This window comes from Triturus cristatus, chromosome 8 (genome assembly GCF_964204655.1).
Source record: "Triturus cristatus chromosome 8, aTriCri1.1, whole genome shotgun sequence".
In the NCBI taxonomy this organism is placed as follows: domain Eukaryota; kingdom Metazoa; phylum Chordata; class Amphibia; order Caudata; family Salamandridae; genus Triturus; species Triturus cristatus.
The window spans coordinates 332374134-332392976 of NC_140591.1; the positions used below are offsets into that span (position 1 = coordinate 332374134).

The 18843-nt window shown below is 44.9% G+C and overlaps 1 protein-coding gene across 2 annotated transcripts in view; it reads right to left on the reverse strand.

The window, feature by feature from the left end:
* FLT3 (fms related receptor tyrosine kinase 3) overlaps positions 1-18843 on the reverse strand; it is a 581742-nt gene that overhangs the window by 404306 nt on the left and 158593 nt on the right. Inside the window, exon 2 of one of the 2 annotated variants that reach the window (XM_085621634.1) lies at positions 1644-1762. In XM_085621634.1, coding sequence (XP_085477760.1) covers positions 1644-1762 — 119 coding nt within the window. Of the gene's footprint in view, positions 1-1643; positions 1766-18843 lie in introns of both variants that reach the window. The other variant, XM_085621633.1, reaches the window with a different exon arrangement.

Consider the following 18843-nt stretch of genomic DNA (forward strand, 5'->3'; position numbering starts at 1 on the left):
TTCGAGAAGTTCCTAGTGACCTCTGAGTTAGCTTGCACACACAAGTAAGTTTAATATACTCGATAGAGACATACTGACCTTAGTCCTATGTCTAATCTATAGTGTATGTTATTCCAATGCGCAGAGCCTATCAAGGATATAGGAACTACACTACAATGCCAGTTCCAGTATCCAAGTGGAAATCATTGATGTCTGAGGCCCAGCGCTCTATATGTAGTAACCTCCAGCAGTCCTATCACCAAGGGCAGCTCAATGACATTTAAAGACTGCCAACCGGTGGTTCATATATACAATGGGACATTTATCTAACATGTATCTGGTAGTTTTGTTGTTGTATTGGGCTTAAGATTATCCATTCATGTCACCCATCTCTTTTATGGGTCTTTTTTATTGAATCTTTCTGAACATGGTTAAAAGAGGCGTCTTACCGCTTTGGCAGTACAATGGATGCATTTTATTGTTTTGATTTGGATGTATTGCTGTATTCTAAAATACATGTAAATAATATTCGATGCTCAATTGGGTGTTTCTTTTCACATCATAATGAATGTAGAGTCCTATTACAAATGTAGTCATAATTTCGATTTTGCCAGCAACAGCAGTGACCAGCTGGATGGGATTATGTGTTATTGCTGGAACAATGCATACTCAATATTCCACCCCCCACCCACCCCCCTGACATTTCACATGCTAAAATCAGGTAAAATGTGGGCTTAAAACATGAGCAACAATGCTCTCACTGCATTTCTCTTTCTCACTGGTGCTATTATCATTTTAGTTTTCCTTCCTGCTTAGGTGCGGGCTGACCAGAGCCGAGGCCAGGGGTAGGAGTGTTAAGCACACTCTAAAGTGCGCAGGACAGTTTAGCTGGCCGTCTGGGGCCAGCCAAACAGTCCTGCGCACTTTGCATGTCCCCCATCAGGCTGCATTATACAGCCTGGTGGGGAACATGCACAGCCTCCTTGTGCCCATCTGAGCACCCAACCACGGGGCTCAGACCAATCATAACACTGCTGTAAGACAGCGTTTTCATTGGCCAGGGGATTCTGGGAGGCTGTGTTCTTCCTCACTTTACTGTTGTCTTTGGCTCTCTCTTTCCTTCTGTTGTCTCAGGCCCTCACCCATTTTTCCTCCACAGCAGCACATAAAAAGAGGAGAGGAGGCATAAGGCAAGGAATGGAAAGCAATTATCATATTTCACCAGATTAAATGATGAAAATCTTAGGAGCAGTGGTTTTATTTTCCCTGTTGCAACAACAATGTCATGTTTGGGGAGTGGGGTGGTTGCTTGTTTATGAATATCCAGCAATTACAGCCACAATTTATGTGCTGGGTGCATATGTCGTATTTCAGTATTATGCACACTTACTACATCTTTCATACATTGAGAGAACCAGGCTAGTTAGACACTGACTTTCAGGTAACATAATGTTGCAAGACAAACAGATTCTAGATCAGAGTGCATACAGAAATGACTTTATCAATGCTTGTTTAAGTTTCTTTTATTCTGTTTGGCTGACAGGCTGCCTCGCAACTTGTGCTTTCAGCTGTATTTGCATGCCTAGGTTTTTGAAAATTTCATATATTATATATTTGTGGCATGTGTCCCACTTGCATATATTTTCAAATCTGAATTGGTTTACCTTAGGAACGCCTGTTACATCCAGTTGCCTTAATTGACTGAAACCCTGATTTGATAAAATGCACTGGACCATGGATTCATTTCTGTTTCCATCAACATCTGAAGACAGGGTTATAATTGCTGCTGGAGGACAAACCAAAATTAGACATTTTTGAGTAATAAAGCCTCTGTAGTTTTTTTAAGAACATTAGCATTCCAAAAATTATGAGGTCACATTTTATGCTGCTATGGATTGCATATCATATTTTAATATGTTTTGTTAGAAACAATGGTTTTAGCAACATTTCCCATATGCAGAACATACGAGGTTTAATATAAACCATTTATCAGCAATTTATCGCTTGGTTCTTGAAAAGATATATATGCAGCAGATGTTACTATTCATCAAGTCAACAATTTTCAAATCATTTCCGCCGGAGTATACTAAAGGATGAGTCAATACACTGAAATTTGAGCATCTGTGATCTCGAGAATCCCTAAAAAAATATCTGTAGTCAGTACCGGCTGGCAGGGAATAAGGGTGGAGGGGCAGGGGAGCAGTGGGGTTGCAGGGGGACAAAATAAAATACCACTTACCTCTTCCGCCAGCTGGGCCTCTCCTCCGCTTCTCCGGCAAGTCCTGGAACCAGGAATTACCCAGGCTCCTCATAGCCATTCACAATGCAGAAATGCAGCATTGTGATTGGTTCCCTACTAGGCTGTGCAATGCAGGGCCAAGACGGCCGGCCAAGCAGTCATGTGCACTTGGAGTGTGCAAACCACTCCTTCCCCTGTACCTCCAGCCCTGTCCGAACCCAGCCCCAAACTGTGAAAAATAAAATGATAAAAACAGTGTTATTATCATTTTATTTTTCCTGCTCAAAGAGCAGTGGGGCAACGCTCCTCCACATCAGCGGATGAGCCGCCCCTGTCAGTAGTGAGGGCAGTAGGACAAAGCCCTATCTTACCAGCTCTAACTCTCTAAAGAGTCATTTTACACTACCTGATATCACCCTGGAAACACTCCACAAAGATTCCAGGAATTTCTGCAACACTATATCCAGGACCTACCTTCATGCGACTTTCCCAAAGCAATGTTTCAAGAACAACAAAACACCTAATTTACAAATGCCCACTTGTCAAACTCAAGCATCCATTTCTGTAAGCTTAAACCTACACATGAAGTAGATTTCTGATCTATAAAGGATTCTCTAAAAATCACAGACGTATTTCTGGAAATCGGTAACAGTACTATCTTTTCCAGGAGTACTCCCATGTCAATAATTTAGGCACACAGAACTTACACCAGTTGAAAAATTCTACATCAGTAAATTACATGGTAATGTGTTTTTTGTCTCAACAGAGAAATATGTTTCCCTCTGACCAAACACCTTCCTCTAGAGCCATGTAAAATGTGAGGTCGCCCTTCCCCTTTCTACTGTCTATCACAGTAAGGCACTTACTCTTGACATTAACGAAATAGCTTTCTGTGTGTTTCTAAGGTGGGAAACTACCTGCAAAAAGGTTGTGAATACCCAGAAACCTATGAATATAGAGGGCCACCCTCAACTGGAAATCTGATATTATTGCCCCTGCATTTACGAGAATGGAAAATCCATCACACTGGTGAACAATAGAATTCCAACAACCTTGATTCTGCAAATCAGAATGTGGGATATCTCAATATCTTATTATGACTAGCTTAGACATCAGGCAAACTACCCTCAATTTTCTTTATTTCTGAAGAGTACCACCCAAATGTGTTCCTCTGAAGAGAATATATCCTAGAACCTCCGATCCATAACCTGTGTGCCCCAATGCTAGGTATGGTCAGACAGACCTTGTGGCATGCCCTTGCATTAACATCCTCTAGTACTCAGCTGTTACGTTGTTTTAGTCAAGCATGCCCAGCATTCATGTTGTTACCAGACTACAACCGTCAAGCGAGTACCTACAATTTACTCCCTCCACAGCAATATATGATATATTATTGAAAAAAGCCTGTGCCACTGGGATACCTTGAGACTAGCATGACTGACTAGTATAATATCCCTATTTTTCCCACCTCAGAGAAATCTCTTGGGGGTATATTCACAAGAACGTGTGGTAAACATCACCAAAAAATGCTAACGCAACTTTACACATCGCAGCCTATCGCGGGAAAATAACCCTGTGTCAACGTGGAATTCACAACAAGGCGGTACCATGCGATAGTCTCCCGAAACCGCAGTCAATGTCCGCAATACAACCACCTGCAAAAAAACATGCGCTGGGCCAAAGCGCGACGAGGAAATCAGCGATAAGCAGCGCCAGGCCTGCAATACACACATAGCAGGTGGGAAAAATCACTATAAAAGTAGAAAAAATACTCTAACACAAACTGATCAACACCCAAGCACCATGGAGGCAGCCGGAGCAGGCGCAGAGGACGAGTGCAACCCCACAAGCACCCCGGACGACCAGCCTGGGACCTCGGGGACAGGGAAGGGCAAGGACAAAAAGAAGAGGAAGACAAAGTTCAGTCCTCAGGGAAACAGGATCCTGGTCACGGAGGTGATGGAACACCATCAACAACTGTTCGTCAGCTCCATACATGAAAAATGGCGGAACATCGTGGACAAGGTGAATGGCGTCGGAGAGCACAAGAGGTCAATGGATGAGGCCAAGGCGATGGATTGACATCAAGCGCAAGACCAAGGAGAAACTCGCAGCCAACCAGAAGGCAGCAACGCAGACTGGAGGTGGGGGCCCAGTGCCACAGCTCGTTCTGGATGACATGGAGGAGCTGGTGTCGACAGTCATCAGTGTGGAGACTGTGGCCGGAGTCGGGGGACCGGACACTTCTCGACAGGACGCAACAGGGTGAGTGACCACCAGGTACTGGGGGGACGGGTGGAGATGGCCACAATGGTACACATGCACAATCAACCAGAGCACAGTGCACACCCACAATGACTCTGGGTCATGGCCTTGATCTACAGACTGTCACAATGTATAATGCCATGCTGTCTGAATGTCAACATGTACCATGCGGCTACATATATGTGGACACATTGTAATACACCATCTCCCCTTCACATTGCAGAGGCACCCGCAACACCTCCTGCAGAGCAGTCCCAGCCACTCTTCAGTGATGACGAGGAGGACACCCCCAACATCGACACCCAAGCTCTCCAAGACATCATTGACATCATCCTCAACTCACCGTGAGCTGGCACACATACGGAGGCTCATGGAGGACATGGTGTGGATGGAGGCGGAAAGGATGGCAGCCACCGCTGCACATCAGCAAAATGTAGCTGGGATCTACCATGCCCTGCAGATCCTCATCATGGCATTGCTGCCACAAGGCGTGACGCTGATGAATGCTGCTGCCCCCACACCATCCACATCTCCGCCCCTCGGTGTGTCAGTGCCTCACAGTGCGGCAGGCGTATCAACTCCAGCACCTGATATGTCACTGCCACACAGTGCGGCCGACAATACTCCTCCGGCCCCTGATGTGTCAGTTGCACACAGTGCCGCAGCCGGTACTGCAACACCCACAGGTGGGGCAGAGCACACATCCGAGGACGAGGACGTGGATGGGATTGTGCTCAGAAGGAGGAACTAGCATTCATTTCCGCCACCTGGCCTGTTTTTGCTCGGTGCCGCACATGGCCCCATGACCTTCCACTGACCCCCTATACACTCCGCTGCACTCACCTTGGACCGCGACATGGACTGCCATATCCTGTTTGTTAACCAATGACACGGCGACCAGACTGCGAACTGTACCCTTCCTCTTCCGTAGTACATGTCATCCCCGGATGGACTCTGGCGGGCCCTCCATGGGCCCATATTGTGTAGTGTGCTTGGCATGGCCCTGTACCGCTCCAGCTGCAAAATTCCACTGGATGTGCAATAAACATCCAGTAACGCACTGCTGAGTCATGTCTTTCATCATTCATGTATGAATGTGTGGATGGATGTAGGAACAGTGATTTCCCTTACGTTAATGATGCTCATCTAGTGGGATGCCAGTCACAGTGTGCTCCATTGCCTATTGTGTTCCGGGTGCCGTAGACACTACAACAGGGACACACGCATCAGTCACTTCCTTGTCCGGACATGGACTGAACCACGCCCAGAGCCCCCGAGTCATTGTTGCAAGCCCTGTGCTGGTCTGGGTACGCCAGGCCAGACCACTCCGCTCACGCTCTGAGGGGGGCGCCCACATAGCTACCTGTCGCAGGCGCACTCGCTGGTGGTGTGCAGGTCACTGGTCTAGTTGTCAGCATGTCACGGCCACTCCCTGAGGGCAGGTTTGGACACACACCACACCCATCCGGCACAGGCGTCACAGGCCATGTGACCCCGCAAATATAAGGGATCAACTACGTCACATTCCCCTCTGCCGGTGGTGACTGGATGACGGATGCTCCACGGTTCTCAATCATACAGGGCCCATGAGTTGTTGCGCACAGGGTTAGTGGCACCCGAAGCCTGGCGGCCGTCATGGGCCTACTACCACATGGCACTGACTGGCATTGCACAGGGTTAGTGGCACCGAAATAGCTGAGCGGGTGTGCAGCCTGCGATGATGACGTGTACACTGATGTGGTCTCCACCATTAATGACTCAGGACTCAGCGTCATGTGTGAGACCTGCTGGGCTGCGGGGCGGGTCCGCATGTTATGGACCATGCCATTGTGGTGGGACCGGGGCCTGGAGCCTGCACGGGCACGTGGTGTGCCCACTGGTGGACACACTGGTGGCAGCAGGTGAACAGTGGGGCCTGGGTGCGCAGGGGCGGCGGTGTCTCTCTCACTCTCCCTTCCTTTCCTTCTCTCTCTCTCACTCTCTCTCCCTTCCCTCTCTCTCTCTCCCTTCCTTTCCTTCTCTCTGTCTCACTCTCGCTCCCTTACCTCTCTCTCTTCCTTCCTTTCCTTCTCTCTCTCTCACTCTCTCTCCCTTCCCTCTCTCTCTCTCTATCTCTCTCTCTCTCTCTCTCCCTTCCTTTCCTTTCTCTCTCACTCTCTCTCCCTTCTCTCCCTTCCTTTCCTTCCCTCTCTTTCTCTCTGGCTTTCTTTCCTTCTCTGTTTCTCTGTGTCTCGCTCCTTTGATGTGCGCATGACACACGTCCTGATTTTGTGCTTTATTATCCAGGTTGTGACGTTGCGATTGTCCCTGACGGACCCGACAGGAGTCTTCCGTATTGGTGTTTTGTGTTGTATTCCAATAAAGTTTTTGGTTGTTACCTCAGTGCTGTGTGACTGTTTCTCGTCCTTCTGGCCACACATGTGTGTTTTTTTTGGCACTGTGTGTCATCATGTGCTTTTCGTGGCTCTTGTGTCATGCACGGTATGTGTATGTCCGGGGGGAGAGGGGGGCTAGAGGGGGGCTGGGGGTGGTGGGTGTTGTGGTCCTCATGGGTATTGGAGCTGCATGATCATTGTCTCCATGGCATCTGTGGGTCTTCAGGTGTGGCTCCTGGCTCCCTGTCATGCTATGGGTAGTCGTCCTGCTTAGCACCAGCAAAAGGCAGGTGTTAAATCTCTGGTTCTACCGTGGCTTATCACCTGTTTTTGGTTTGCTTCGCGGATCTGGTAGTTCGTTGTTTAAAGTGGTGTTGTGGTTTTTTCGTGTGTTTTTGCACGGGAACGCCTACTCTGCATCTCATTAGGGTAAGTTGGTGGTGTCCACCGTGAAGATAAATTTTGGGGCAGTTATCACGGGAATACTGGCGTTGTCTGCAGTTTGCACCGGCTTGTGAATGGAGTGTTAAATCTATCTCCACTTTTGATGCGTTAAGGTGGAGATAATTCGGAGATAAGTCCTTGTGAATATCCCCCTAAGATTCATCCTGGATTCAGTCTCATTAGCTGCATGTGACTGCCTTAGTAAAGTCTGAAACTGCCCAAATTCTTCCTCAATGCAATTAGTGGCGTAACAAAACTTGAGGGGGCTCCCCTGAAAGTACGTGCAGGGGGGCTTCCACACTCCGGACTTAGTCCGAAGCTCCCAGGCCAGGGACCTGCCAGTGCAGGAGGGGGCCCCCGAACTTTGGGGGCCCCCTATACTGTAGAGGCTGCGGGGGCTTTTGCTACGCTAATGAATGCAATGTTAAAGTATTCACATTGCAGAGCATCATATTTGCATTGGGGATCTGATCTTATACAAAATAACCTACAGTAAGTGGTGCAGGCTGGCCTTAGTAAATATACTTTTCCTTCGCTACACGTCTTGCAGGCTAGGTTACTGCCTTAACAAAATTTACACTACAGCCTTCCTGGTATACTTTACACTGCTGCCACTTAAGCCCACATTGTATTAAACCGATTGCCTTTTTCTCAAAGTGCTGCTTTTGCCCCAGCTTCTTCATCCAGTTGAGAAACGCATTATCTCCGAGGAACGAGCACCCTCAATAAATCATGCTACAGCCTTAAGTCCAGGTCACCAGGGAACGTGTTCCAAATGCTGTACTTTTCTTTTACTAATTATTGCCACCAAGAGGCTCCAAACTGCATGTGGCAGTCAAATCAAAGTCAAGTATTGGAAACATGGCGCCCTGGTGACATGAACTGAGGTGGCAGACTTAAGTGATAGGTTCGGCATTGAATGGATATTTTAAAATGACATTCAGCGCACATTACACTGCCAAACGCCAACATGTCCATTAGACAATAGAAACCTTCAGTATTCACTTTCATAAATTATTTTAATTTGTGGACTCTGTCTTTGCTTGAGCATTTGCAGAAAGACTGCAGTCTCATTATTTTCTTTTTATAACTGAAGGAATGCTAAAAGGGGAAATTACCATCCTTATAGTTCAATCACCGTGTTTCCTGGGGATTTTTTGTATCACCTTAACCACAACAATATTGCTTGTGAGGTGTCAGTTAATAATGTGAGGACATGTTGCAGGTAAGTTCTGGAAAATTTAATCGGATCTGAACAATTTTGTGATTCACTTGAAAAGAGCTTCTGGTTATTTCAATAAATTTCATGAGCAGCTTTCTGAAGTCCTGCTAGCAATCAACCTTGATCAATTAATTGAAAACTATGTTTCTCACTTTTAAGTTTTTGAAAAATTACGAGCCGAAAGCTGGTAAAGTATGTTTTACAAAGTGCAGAATTGCACTTTTTTAGTGAGGATAACACCCATCCAATGCTTCCAGTAATACGATTTTCTCAGAAATACCCCCAATTATTACAGTATATTTATAGTTTTGTTTGAAATATTATGAAGTACAATTGAAATACTTTAAATCCACATAAATCCGATTTTTTAGCATGACTTGATAGATTGTGCAGTTTTATCTACTTTTAAAAGCCATTAACAGAGAAGTATTTTTGCAACTACTTCTTGCCTAAAAATTTTAAAATGTTCTTTTAAACTTCAACGCTACAAAATACTTAAACCATAATTATGGAAGCAGTCCCCCACCATGAAATGTAACACACCTCTCTGGCTTTGGTCATGAATCAGGATGTTTGTGGTAAAAAAAACAGGAATGACTGTGGTGAATTTAGTTTTCATATGACTGTTCAAACAGGTAATGAAACGCATTAACATCTTAAAAGCAGAGGCCACAACCCTCAGTCACACACTTGTTCGTGTGACTGTTTGGGACAGAAACTTGGGGGCAGATTTATGTTCCCTGGCGCATCCCTGCAAATCAGCATGGATGCGCCAGGGAAGATGCGTCACGCAAGTTTGCCCTTGCGCCACCGTAGATGCGCCGCATTTACAATGCGGTGCATCGTGACGCAAGGACAAGCAGATACGTGACGCATCTGCCGGCGTAAGGTTGGCGCAGTACTGAAGTTGCGACGCAAGCGCGACGCAACTCCAGCACTGTTCCAACTTACCCTATCCCTAGCATGGTGCGTCAAGCCTTACGCCTGCTTCAAGCAGGCGCAGGGCTTTGACGCATCAGCGTTGGGAAAGTGACTCAGTGAAATCTTATAGATTTCACTGAGTCACTTTTCAGGGGCGTTCCTGCGACGGAACGCCCCCCCTGAGTAGAAACGCCCACATGAAACCTGACGCAGGTTTCATGTGGCGCAGGGCTTTACACCGTGACGCATCTATGGAGATGCGTCACGATGTAAATGGGGCGCAACATGGCGCATGGTTTACGCCGCCGCTGCGTCACAAAAGTGACGCAACGGCGGCGTAAAAGGGGCGCAAGTCCCTCATAAATCTGCCCCCTACAGTTTTTCCATGGGAAACAATGATTTGTCAGTTCTATACATTTTAAAAATGTGTCTGTGTGTGTTCCACTGCACAAATTCAGGAATTACGTTTATTGGTACCTTTTACAACTAACCAATACTTGTTTGTTAAAACCGCACAGATCCTATCCAGCCAAACATTTCAAAAGATAAAGTTTGCGAAATAACGCGAACCCTTTATATGCACAGAAAAATAAGTTTACATTTGACCCAATAAAAGTAGAGAGCCAGGGAATGCTTTTATCAGTGCAGGGAATGTTTTCCTGAAAGAGCTGTGCTTATCTTAAACCAATCAATTCTGAAAGAAATATTGGGCCTGATGCAGAGTTGAGCTGTAAGGGCAAACCCTACAATTTATGGGGGAAGCACTGAATTCTTCATTGAAGGATTCTTCTCTACAGTACAGTCTGCCAGTGATATTACTTCTGTGATGGTATCCAAATTGTAGAGGAAATTTAATTGACAGATTCTACACGAGGCATCCCCCACTGTGGTAACTTTCTTCTCAAATAGCAGGATTCTCAGTTATTGCCAGCTCAAAATTAAGCCTGTAGGAGGTCAAGTTATGTTGCAGAAAAAGAACCAATTTACACCTGACTAAAGAACCCAAATCAAGGTCAAACTGGTCTTAGAATGCTTGTGTTCTGGTTCTGCGAGGACCTGTTTTGGCCAGTAGCATAGCTAGGCACTTTGCAGCCCGTGGCTGTCCCTGCCTTTGCCGCCCGCAACGGCTGTGCTGAAGAGCGGGGGGTTGGGTGCTGGCATTGATTCCTGTGTTTGCCGTCCCGCAGAATACTCATGTACTCATGTAAGAGCGGGGGGAGGCCGCCATCCCTAAAACTCGTGCCGCCCGGGGCGGACTGGCCCCCCTTGCTACTCTCCACTGGCTTTGGCAGTTCAGGCTGAACTTTTTTCTATAGGAGGAGGAGAACCAAGACGAGTTTCCATTTGGCTGGGTCTCATGGCTGGCATAGTGGGCAAAAGAACGATGGGTTGAAATGATACCCTATTGCCATTGATTAGGCTTATTGCAAGCATTCGCCCTATCAACTTTTGTGTTTTTGAAAAAGAATAGTAAGAACACACACATGCACACTCATAGATGGAAGGAAACTACCTGCTTATAGCCCAGTAATACAGATTACAGAAAATGCAAGAGAAAGACACAACACAACTTTGTTGCAGCCATAGAACAAAATGTTTCTGATCCACATATACCAAAAGTCAGGACAATACAGTGGCTGTCTAGAGTCTGTTGTACCTGTGAAATCTTGGGACTGGTGGAAGCTTTTATTATGATAAGCTTAACAAAGTAGCATTGAAAAAGACAATAGGTCTGGTGTTTGCTGCCAACCTTTTGGTTTTGGCAACTATTATTTCTTGTTTTGTTTTGTTCTTTGTAAAATCTTACTACAAAAAACATTTGTTGTTTCATCTAAAAGCACACTCCAGCCCATTAGTCCCTGGTATTAAAGAGAACTGTTTGTCGTGTGGATGTGCTCTGCGTGAAAGGGTAGAATTCCATCAATCATAGTGAATTCCATTACTCATAGTGAACTTAGCCAAAGGCTGAAGAGGACTGCCCCATGCTCTATGATGTGGTGGGTAGAATTTGTTTTATCAATGAATGGAGAGGGCCCTGACCACTTATTTACGGCTCCTTTTCACAACCTCCGGCTACATTCCTTACTTTGTTTTATTTGATTTTATTTTGACACTCACAGCTTCTCTTTTTGCTGGGGGCCACTGGGAGAGCTCCAAGGCTCCCACAGCCGACAGTGCCCCTCAGGCAAGCAACTGCCCTGGCCACGTAGGAGCTGTGTTTTCTTTTGCTCCAGCCGGTGGGAGCAAAATAGTGTTTCCCTGCGTGTGTTCACGACAGGCAGGATACTCTGTGGCCTGCAAATGTAAACAATGTCCTAGGGAATGGGGTCCCCGGGACAGTATAGTATCAGGCCCTGGGGGACGGGGTTCCCAGAGCCATAACTTTGCATGGGGGTCTCCTCATGCCCCTCTCTCCAGTTAAAAAGAAAATGCATGTCAAGTCCCAGGCCCTGGCCCACCTCAGGGGTAATTAAAGAAAATACAAGCAGTGGCCTTTTTTTTTATCCTGTCAATAGCAACTTAAGGGTGTGACTCTGGGGGTATTAAGACACTGGGGAGCTCCAAGTGATCGAAAATAATTTCTTGCATAGTCTCCATGCAGTTCCTGCTAGCACCTGAAGTTTTTCAGTACATGAGGAATTGGGCCTCGATTATGTTCCTGACATCATTGCCATGGCACGTATCTTGTGGTGGCTGAGAATCTGGTCCAGTCCAGCCCTTACATTATACCATTCACTAATTAAGGACTGCAAATCTCTCACTGGCGCTCTTGACATACCTTGGCTGCAGTATGTCAAGCAGACGCTTACGAGTGTGGACCGTACAAAACTGTTCACTAACCCCAGACAGGTGCGCCAGAGGAACTGCAATCAATTAAAAATCTTTCTCTAACCTGTTGGCAAAGTTAAAGAGAAATCAGGGAGTTACTCAAACCCACAGTGAGAATATATATCCTACTGAAAATATGTCCCCAGGGGGAAACCTATTTATCATTTGTCACCAATGCCCACCACCACTTTATGTTAACAAAGTTTATGCTCAACCTAATTCACTGGTTCCTTGCAGTCACCAGTGTTTTTAACAAACCGGGTGAGCTAAAATCATGTTCCTGTGACAACTTTGCGGACCAAGACATTGTACATTTTAAGTTTTTTTGCGATTTTTATTAGGCTTTAAGATCTATATATATTTTCCCATTGGTGCAAAATAGTTACTTCACACAAGTATGACCAGCTCTGACGTACATACAAATGCTGTAATCCCCCGCAAGTTGTTTTGGGTTTGCTAGCTTCCTTGCTGGAGAACTTAGACTTGGGAAAAATCTATTTATCGAGTAGTAATTTTAACCTTAACACATGTCGCCACTTGGGGCCAGTATTAGGGTCAACCTTGTGTTTACAATTTCATGTATCTTGATACTGTACTGACACACTTTCACTTTACAAGACCGGCTGACGTAGGTATGTCCAGACTGATCCCACATTGACGTATTCAGAGGAATGGCTAAGGGTGGCCTGATGAGTTCCTGTAAACATAGCAGACCCTTAGCAAGAGGTTTATGTTGTTAGGTTCTTTATGGTTGAGCCCCCATACAATTAACTTATAAATACTTTTCCTGTCTCTCTTGTATCTTACATATTTGCATATTGGTTTACTGCTCATTTCTTATATCGATATATAATTGTGCCTTTTTTTGTCCACTGTGCCTTTTTAAACAATACACTTGTTTATTTATTTGTAGAGCATCTGAATCACCCGAAGGGGTATCTTTGCGCTAAGGACAAGCTGCAGTAGGCCAATGAGGGGGGTATATTAAAATAATACAGTTTTGAGAAGCCTTCTGAATTGAAGGTGGTCAGGGCATTGCCGCAGATAGTTAGGCAACTGGTTCCAATAGAGAGGTGCTAGGTGAGAGAAAGAAAGCTTTCCCACCCATCCGCGATTTTTCGAACCAAGGAACAAGGAGAAGAGATTTAATTCCTGAATGGAGTGACCTAGTGGGAGTATATTGGTTGAATTTCCTTGCGAGATAACTGGGGCCCTTGCCATTCACGGCCTTGTGAACAATGCAACAAATTTTGAACTTGATTTGTTTACGTACCAGGAGCCAGTGGAGCTGTTGTAGGAGGGTAAGTGAGGCTGTTCTAGGTGGAACGTTCAAGACGAGGCGCGCTGCGTTGTTTTGGACCACCTGCAATCTGCTCAACGAAGACTCATTGGCTTAGACCAGGAGGGCGTTGCAGTAGTCTAAGCTGCTTAGTACCAGTGCCTTGTTGTAGGACTTGGCCTTTTTGGCTAAAGTTCCCTAAACTTTTTGCTTTCCCCCTAGACTGTTTTCCTGACATAGAGTTACCAATTGAGATTCTTGGGTACTTTGCCACTACTAATCAGTGTCAAAGTCAGGGCCGTTTCTACCATTAGGCAAGACTAGGTGGACGCCTAGGACGGCAAAAGGGGGAGGGCGGCAAAAACATGAGTTTGGGAATCCCCTTGAAGGGCCTTCGACCTCGAAAGTGCATTGGGTAGCGCCTTCTACAATTCGACATCTCGTCACGTTCGGCGCCACAGGCGGGGGCTGTGCGTGTCGCTATAATATGCGTCTTCCGATTTCGCTCACCCCCTGATCGGAGTTAGACCTCCGTGCTCGCTGTGCTCGCTCGTACCCTGTGCTGACCCCAAGGTGCCTGCCCGCTTCTAGGAGCATCCGTTCTTCTGAGAGGTAACCTTCCTGCCTCACCCCCCCAGACTCTAAGCATCAACACCTCAGTTAAAACTTCCACAGTCCTGTCCACCCTGCTCTCCCTGGATTGGCAGCAACCTCTTCACTAGCTCTCCCCACGCCCAAACAGTAGGCACGCCCTGCTGTCCTCTCTTCCATATTATATTAACATGTTTACCAGTCAGCAGGGACAGCACTTCCACAATGCGAGGTAAGGCTTTAAGGCACCACCTAAAGGCTCTGGCAATTTACAAAAAAGAATACGCCTGTAAAAGACCTTTTTATTACTGCATGGGGAGCAGCCAAGCAGGCAAAATGCTGTTTTGCCTGACATACAAATCCAGCCTGTGCGCCAGTCGATCCTGTCAGTCCTCGAGCAGTCACTCTTTCTCTATGAACCTCCCTTTGAGCGTTCCGTTTGTACAAGCGACCCAACACAGGGCTTTATTTACAGACCCCTCTTGTCCCGCTAAATAAAGCCTGTCCCCCAACCTTTGGTCTCCGCGGCCTCATCCTTAACCGACTCATTTTTTCGCTTCTCCTCCCACAGCCTGGTCACTCTCTATCACTCCCTCTAGTGTTTCCTCTCTACTGCTGACCATCATCACCTCCCCCCTGGACCTCCCCCTTCCACTGGGTTCATCATCCACACCTATGTGACCCTTGGGCTCACAGCGCCTGCCATGGACTGGTTCTCATCCTACCTCTCTATTGAACCCTCCCTCTAATCTGTCACTCATCTCTCTCCACTACTTCTGCTTCTCGTAAATTCACATGTTCTCACTTTTCACTTACCCCTTTAAGACTCCCGGCGCTGAATGTCTTGTTGAGTGACTCATGCTGAGCAGTAGTGGGGCTCCCTACCATGGACTATTCACCCCTCTGCTCGGAGGGAAGGGGGTGAGAGGTGTCAGTAAATTAATGAGGAGAGGCAATGCAGAGTCTGGTTGAGAGTCAGAGCACAAGCTGAGCCATCCATCAGCCTGTCCAGTTTTCAGTGTTTATTTTGCTGTGAATTTGAGTGGTGTTTTATCAGTGTTTTCTAATATTTTTAAATCTATGCTTATCAGTGTTTGTTGAGGTGCCAAACCCCTAAAATAGACAACAACTATGTTTTTCAAATAAACATGCTCTTTTTGCAAGTGATTGTTATAAAGCTCATAATTAATTCAAAGAAGTAATGCGGCATATGTAGAACCTAGACGGTATATAGAATAGACAGCGGGTGGCTTTTCAAAGTTTTCGGTAATGTTGTTATAATTTTCTAATGCAATATACAGAATTATTATATACAATATTCAGAATTAGTATAGCCCTACATTTTTTCAGGTAGAAAGGATTAAAAATGGCAGACAGGAACAAACTCTCAGGTGCTCAGTACAGAAAAAAAAACGGATAGAGAAATAGAACTATCCAAATTGAACAGGTCTATTGAAAAAGTTCTACGTCCTCGAAAGAGTTCTCTTGAAATTGCTTGGGCATCAACTTCAACCTCAGAAAAAGATGATGATATAGGCCTACCAGACAAGGAGATAGAAGTTAACAGCCCAGAGCAAGAAGAACATGTTGTAGTGGATATTGTAAAGGATAACCTTGAAAATAAAGATGGTGATCAAAGTAGAGCGCCCAAAAATAACTGAAGAAAGCGTTAAAATAGATTATTCAGATCCTGCTTCCTGGGAAGACTTACCAATAAGTAGAGTAAATTAAGAACTCTTTTGGTTGAAAATGGGCCAAAACAAGGGAGCGAAAAATTTCCTTTAGATGAGAAAAAAAGGAACTTTTCAGCTGTACATTAACAAAGAAAACTTCCAAATGGAGAAGTTTACCGTGAATACCTCCAGTATTCTGTATCAACTGATAAAGGTTTCTGTTTTTGCTGCAATGTATTTGGCGGACATTCAAGTTCAAGTCTCACTCAGAATGGATGCAACGATTGGCATAACATATCAGCGATTCTGTCTTCACACGAAATGAGTGTTGAACATATTACCAACTTCCATAACTGGAAGGGCCTGTATACAAGTCTAAAACAAGCCTCAACTATAATAGTGGTAATACAAAAAAACTTAAAGAAGAAGAAAAGTACTGGCATCAGTTTTTGGAGCGTGTAATATCTCTTGTAAGAGTTCTAGATGCACAAAATGTGGCCTTCTGTGGCAGCAGTGATAAACTTCATGCTCATGACAATGGCAATTTTCTTAAAATTGTGGAAGTGCTCACCATGTTTGATCCTATTATGAATGAACATCTCAGGAGAATACAAAATAAGGGTAGAAGACATGCTCACTATTTAGGCAACTTTATTCAAAACGAACTGATCCAAGTGCTATTAAACCGTATCAAAGAGAAAATCATTTCATTGGTTGAAAAGGCAAAGTATTTTTCAGTCATTCTTGATTGCACCCCAGATATCAGCCGCACAGAACAAATGACCATGATCATAAGATTTGTGGACATCATGCAATCTTCAGGAACAGAGTCATTTCCGTCTTCTGGTAAAGAATTCCAAGACAGCAGCCTTGTGCAAATAAAAGAGCAAATTTGGGATTTGTACCACTATCCAAAACCACAGGTGAATCGATGAGTCATGGTCTGAGAAATCCACTCAAAAGCTTGTCATTGTCAATTGAAGACCTACGAGGTCAGGGTTATGATAACGGGAGCAGTATGAAGGGCAAGGAAATAGGTCTGCAGATGAAAATTCTGGATATTAACCTGTGTGCCTTCTATGTCCCCTGCAGTTCCCACACCCTGTACCTCATGGTAAATGATTCTGCTTCGTGTTGCACTGAAGCAACAGCTTTTTTTGATGTTATACAACGATTGTATGTATTCTTTGCTGCGTCTCCACGTCGATGGGATATACTGAAACGTCATATACCATCTTTGACTATAAAACCCCTGAGTGATACTCGGTGGTCAACAGGATCGATGCCTTAACTCCCATCAGGTACCAGTTACCACATGTGTATGATGCATTGTTTGAAATTACTGAATATTCAACTCTCAAAGGCTCTTCTGGTACCATGATTAAGGTTGAAACTGAAGGTCTTCTAAACAGCATATCTTAATTTCAGTTTGTTTTGGCAGTTGTAACATGGCACAGTATATTATTTCAAATCAATTTGACCAGTAAACTGCTGCAAGAGAAGCACTTTACTCTTGAGAAAATAGTTAATGAGCTTAAAAATACAGAGGAGTATTTAAAAAACATGAGGAGTGACATGGAATTTGAGAGAGTTTTGGTTGATGCGCGAGAGCTAGCTGAAGAAATCAATACTGAGCCAATTTTTCAGCCAGAGATAAGAAGGAGGAAAAGGAAATTGTTCTCTTTCGAATCAGAAGAAGAACCCATCGCTGACCCAAAAGAGAAGTTCAGAGTAAATTACTATTTTGCAATATTGGACATGGCAATTAGTTCTGTAAAAGAACGATTCACACAGTTGAATGAAATTGCAACATTAGTTGGTTTTCTATACAATATAAGTGACCTCAAGATGAAAACTTCCAAAGAACTCATGGATTTGTGTATCAAATTGGAAACAGCTCTAACCCGGCGTAGACCTGGAGAAACCCCATCTTTTCTAAAGCACATTGACGCGGCAGCTCTCTGCTCTGTACTTTCAGGAATAAGTCATTGAATACAAAAAAATACGAAACCCGAATGTGTGCTGAACTATCTGTGCCAAAACAAGTTAGAAAATATTTTTTCTAATTTGTTAGTAGCTCTTCCTATCCTTTTGACTTTACCAATATCAGTGGCAAGTGCAGAGAGGAGTTTCTCAAAACTAAAATTATTAAAAACATATCTGTGCAGTTCCATGAGCCAAGAGAGACTCATGGGACTAGCCACAATTTCATTAGAAAAAGACATCGCTTACCAGCTTGACATTAGAGATCTTCTTAAAGACTTTGCTAAAATAAAGGCAAGGTAGGTACCATTGGATTAACCCCTTCAGTGCCCATGACGAGATAGTCTCGTCATGGAGCGCGGTTGCGCTGTGCCCATGACGAGACTATCTCGTCATGAACCCCGCCCGCTAATTCAACGCCCGGCACAGGGCGGGGAAAGGGCGGGGCACACAAGGGGTTAAGAGAAAGAACCCAAAACACCATTGAAGTTAGAAGAGAGAAATTTAAAAACGAAATAAAATATCATGAACAGTGCTTATTTAGTTATTTAATGTTTGATGTGTTTTATTGTTTAATGTTGAATACAAGTTCTTTTATATCTAAAGCATTCATTTTTCTAGCCTGGATGACAGGAGGAGAGAGTGATGGTAGTAAAACGGAGGGGGCGGCATTTTCAATTCTCGCCTAGGGCGGCAAAATATCTAGAAATGGCCCTGGTCAAAGTACAAGGGTTCCCTGTGTAAAGTGTACTAGTAATTGGTTGGCCATGATTAGTATGTTGGCCTTACTAGTAAAGTCCCTAGTGATGTGCACTGTTTGTGCAGGGGCTAGTAATGCAAAGGCGCGCAGAGAAGGGAACTCAGGCCTTCAGTGTAGGGCCTGCGCGTAGAGGGCTAAGTTAGCATGTTGTCCTAACAAGTGCAATCACTTGTCAGGTCTTACTTTCCCTTTTGGATACACATGGGGCACCCCTGTGGTAGGTCCCAGGTAACCCCTGAGCAGGGTGCAGTGTAGGTAAAAGGTAGGACATTTACTGAGGTGT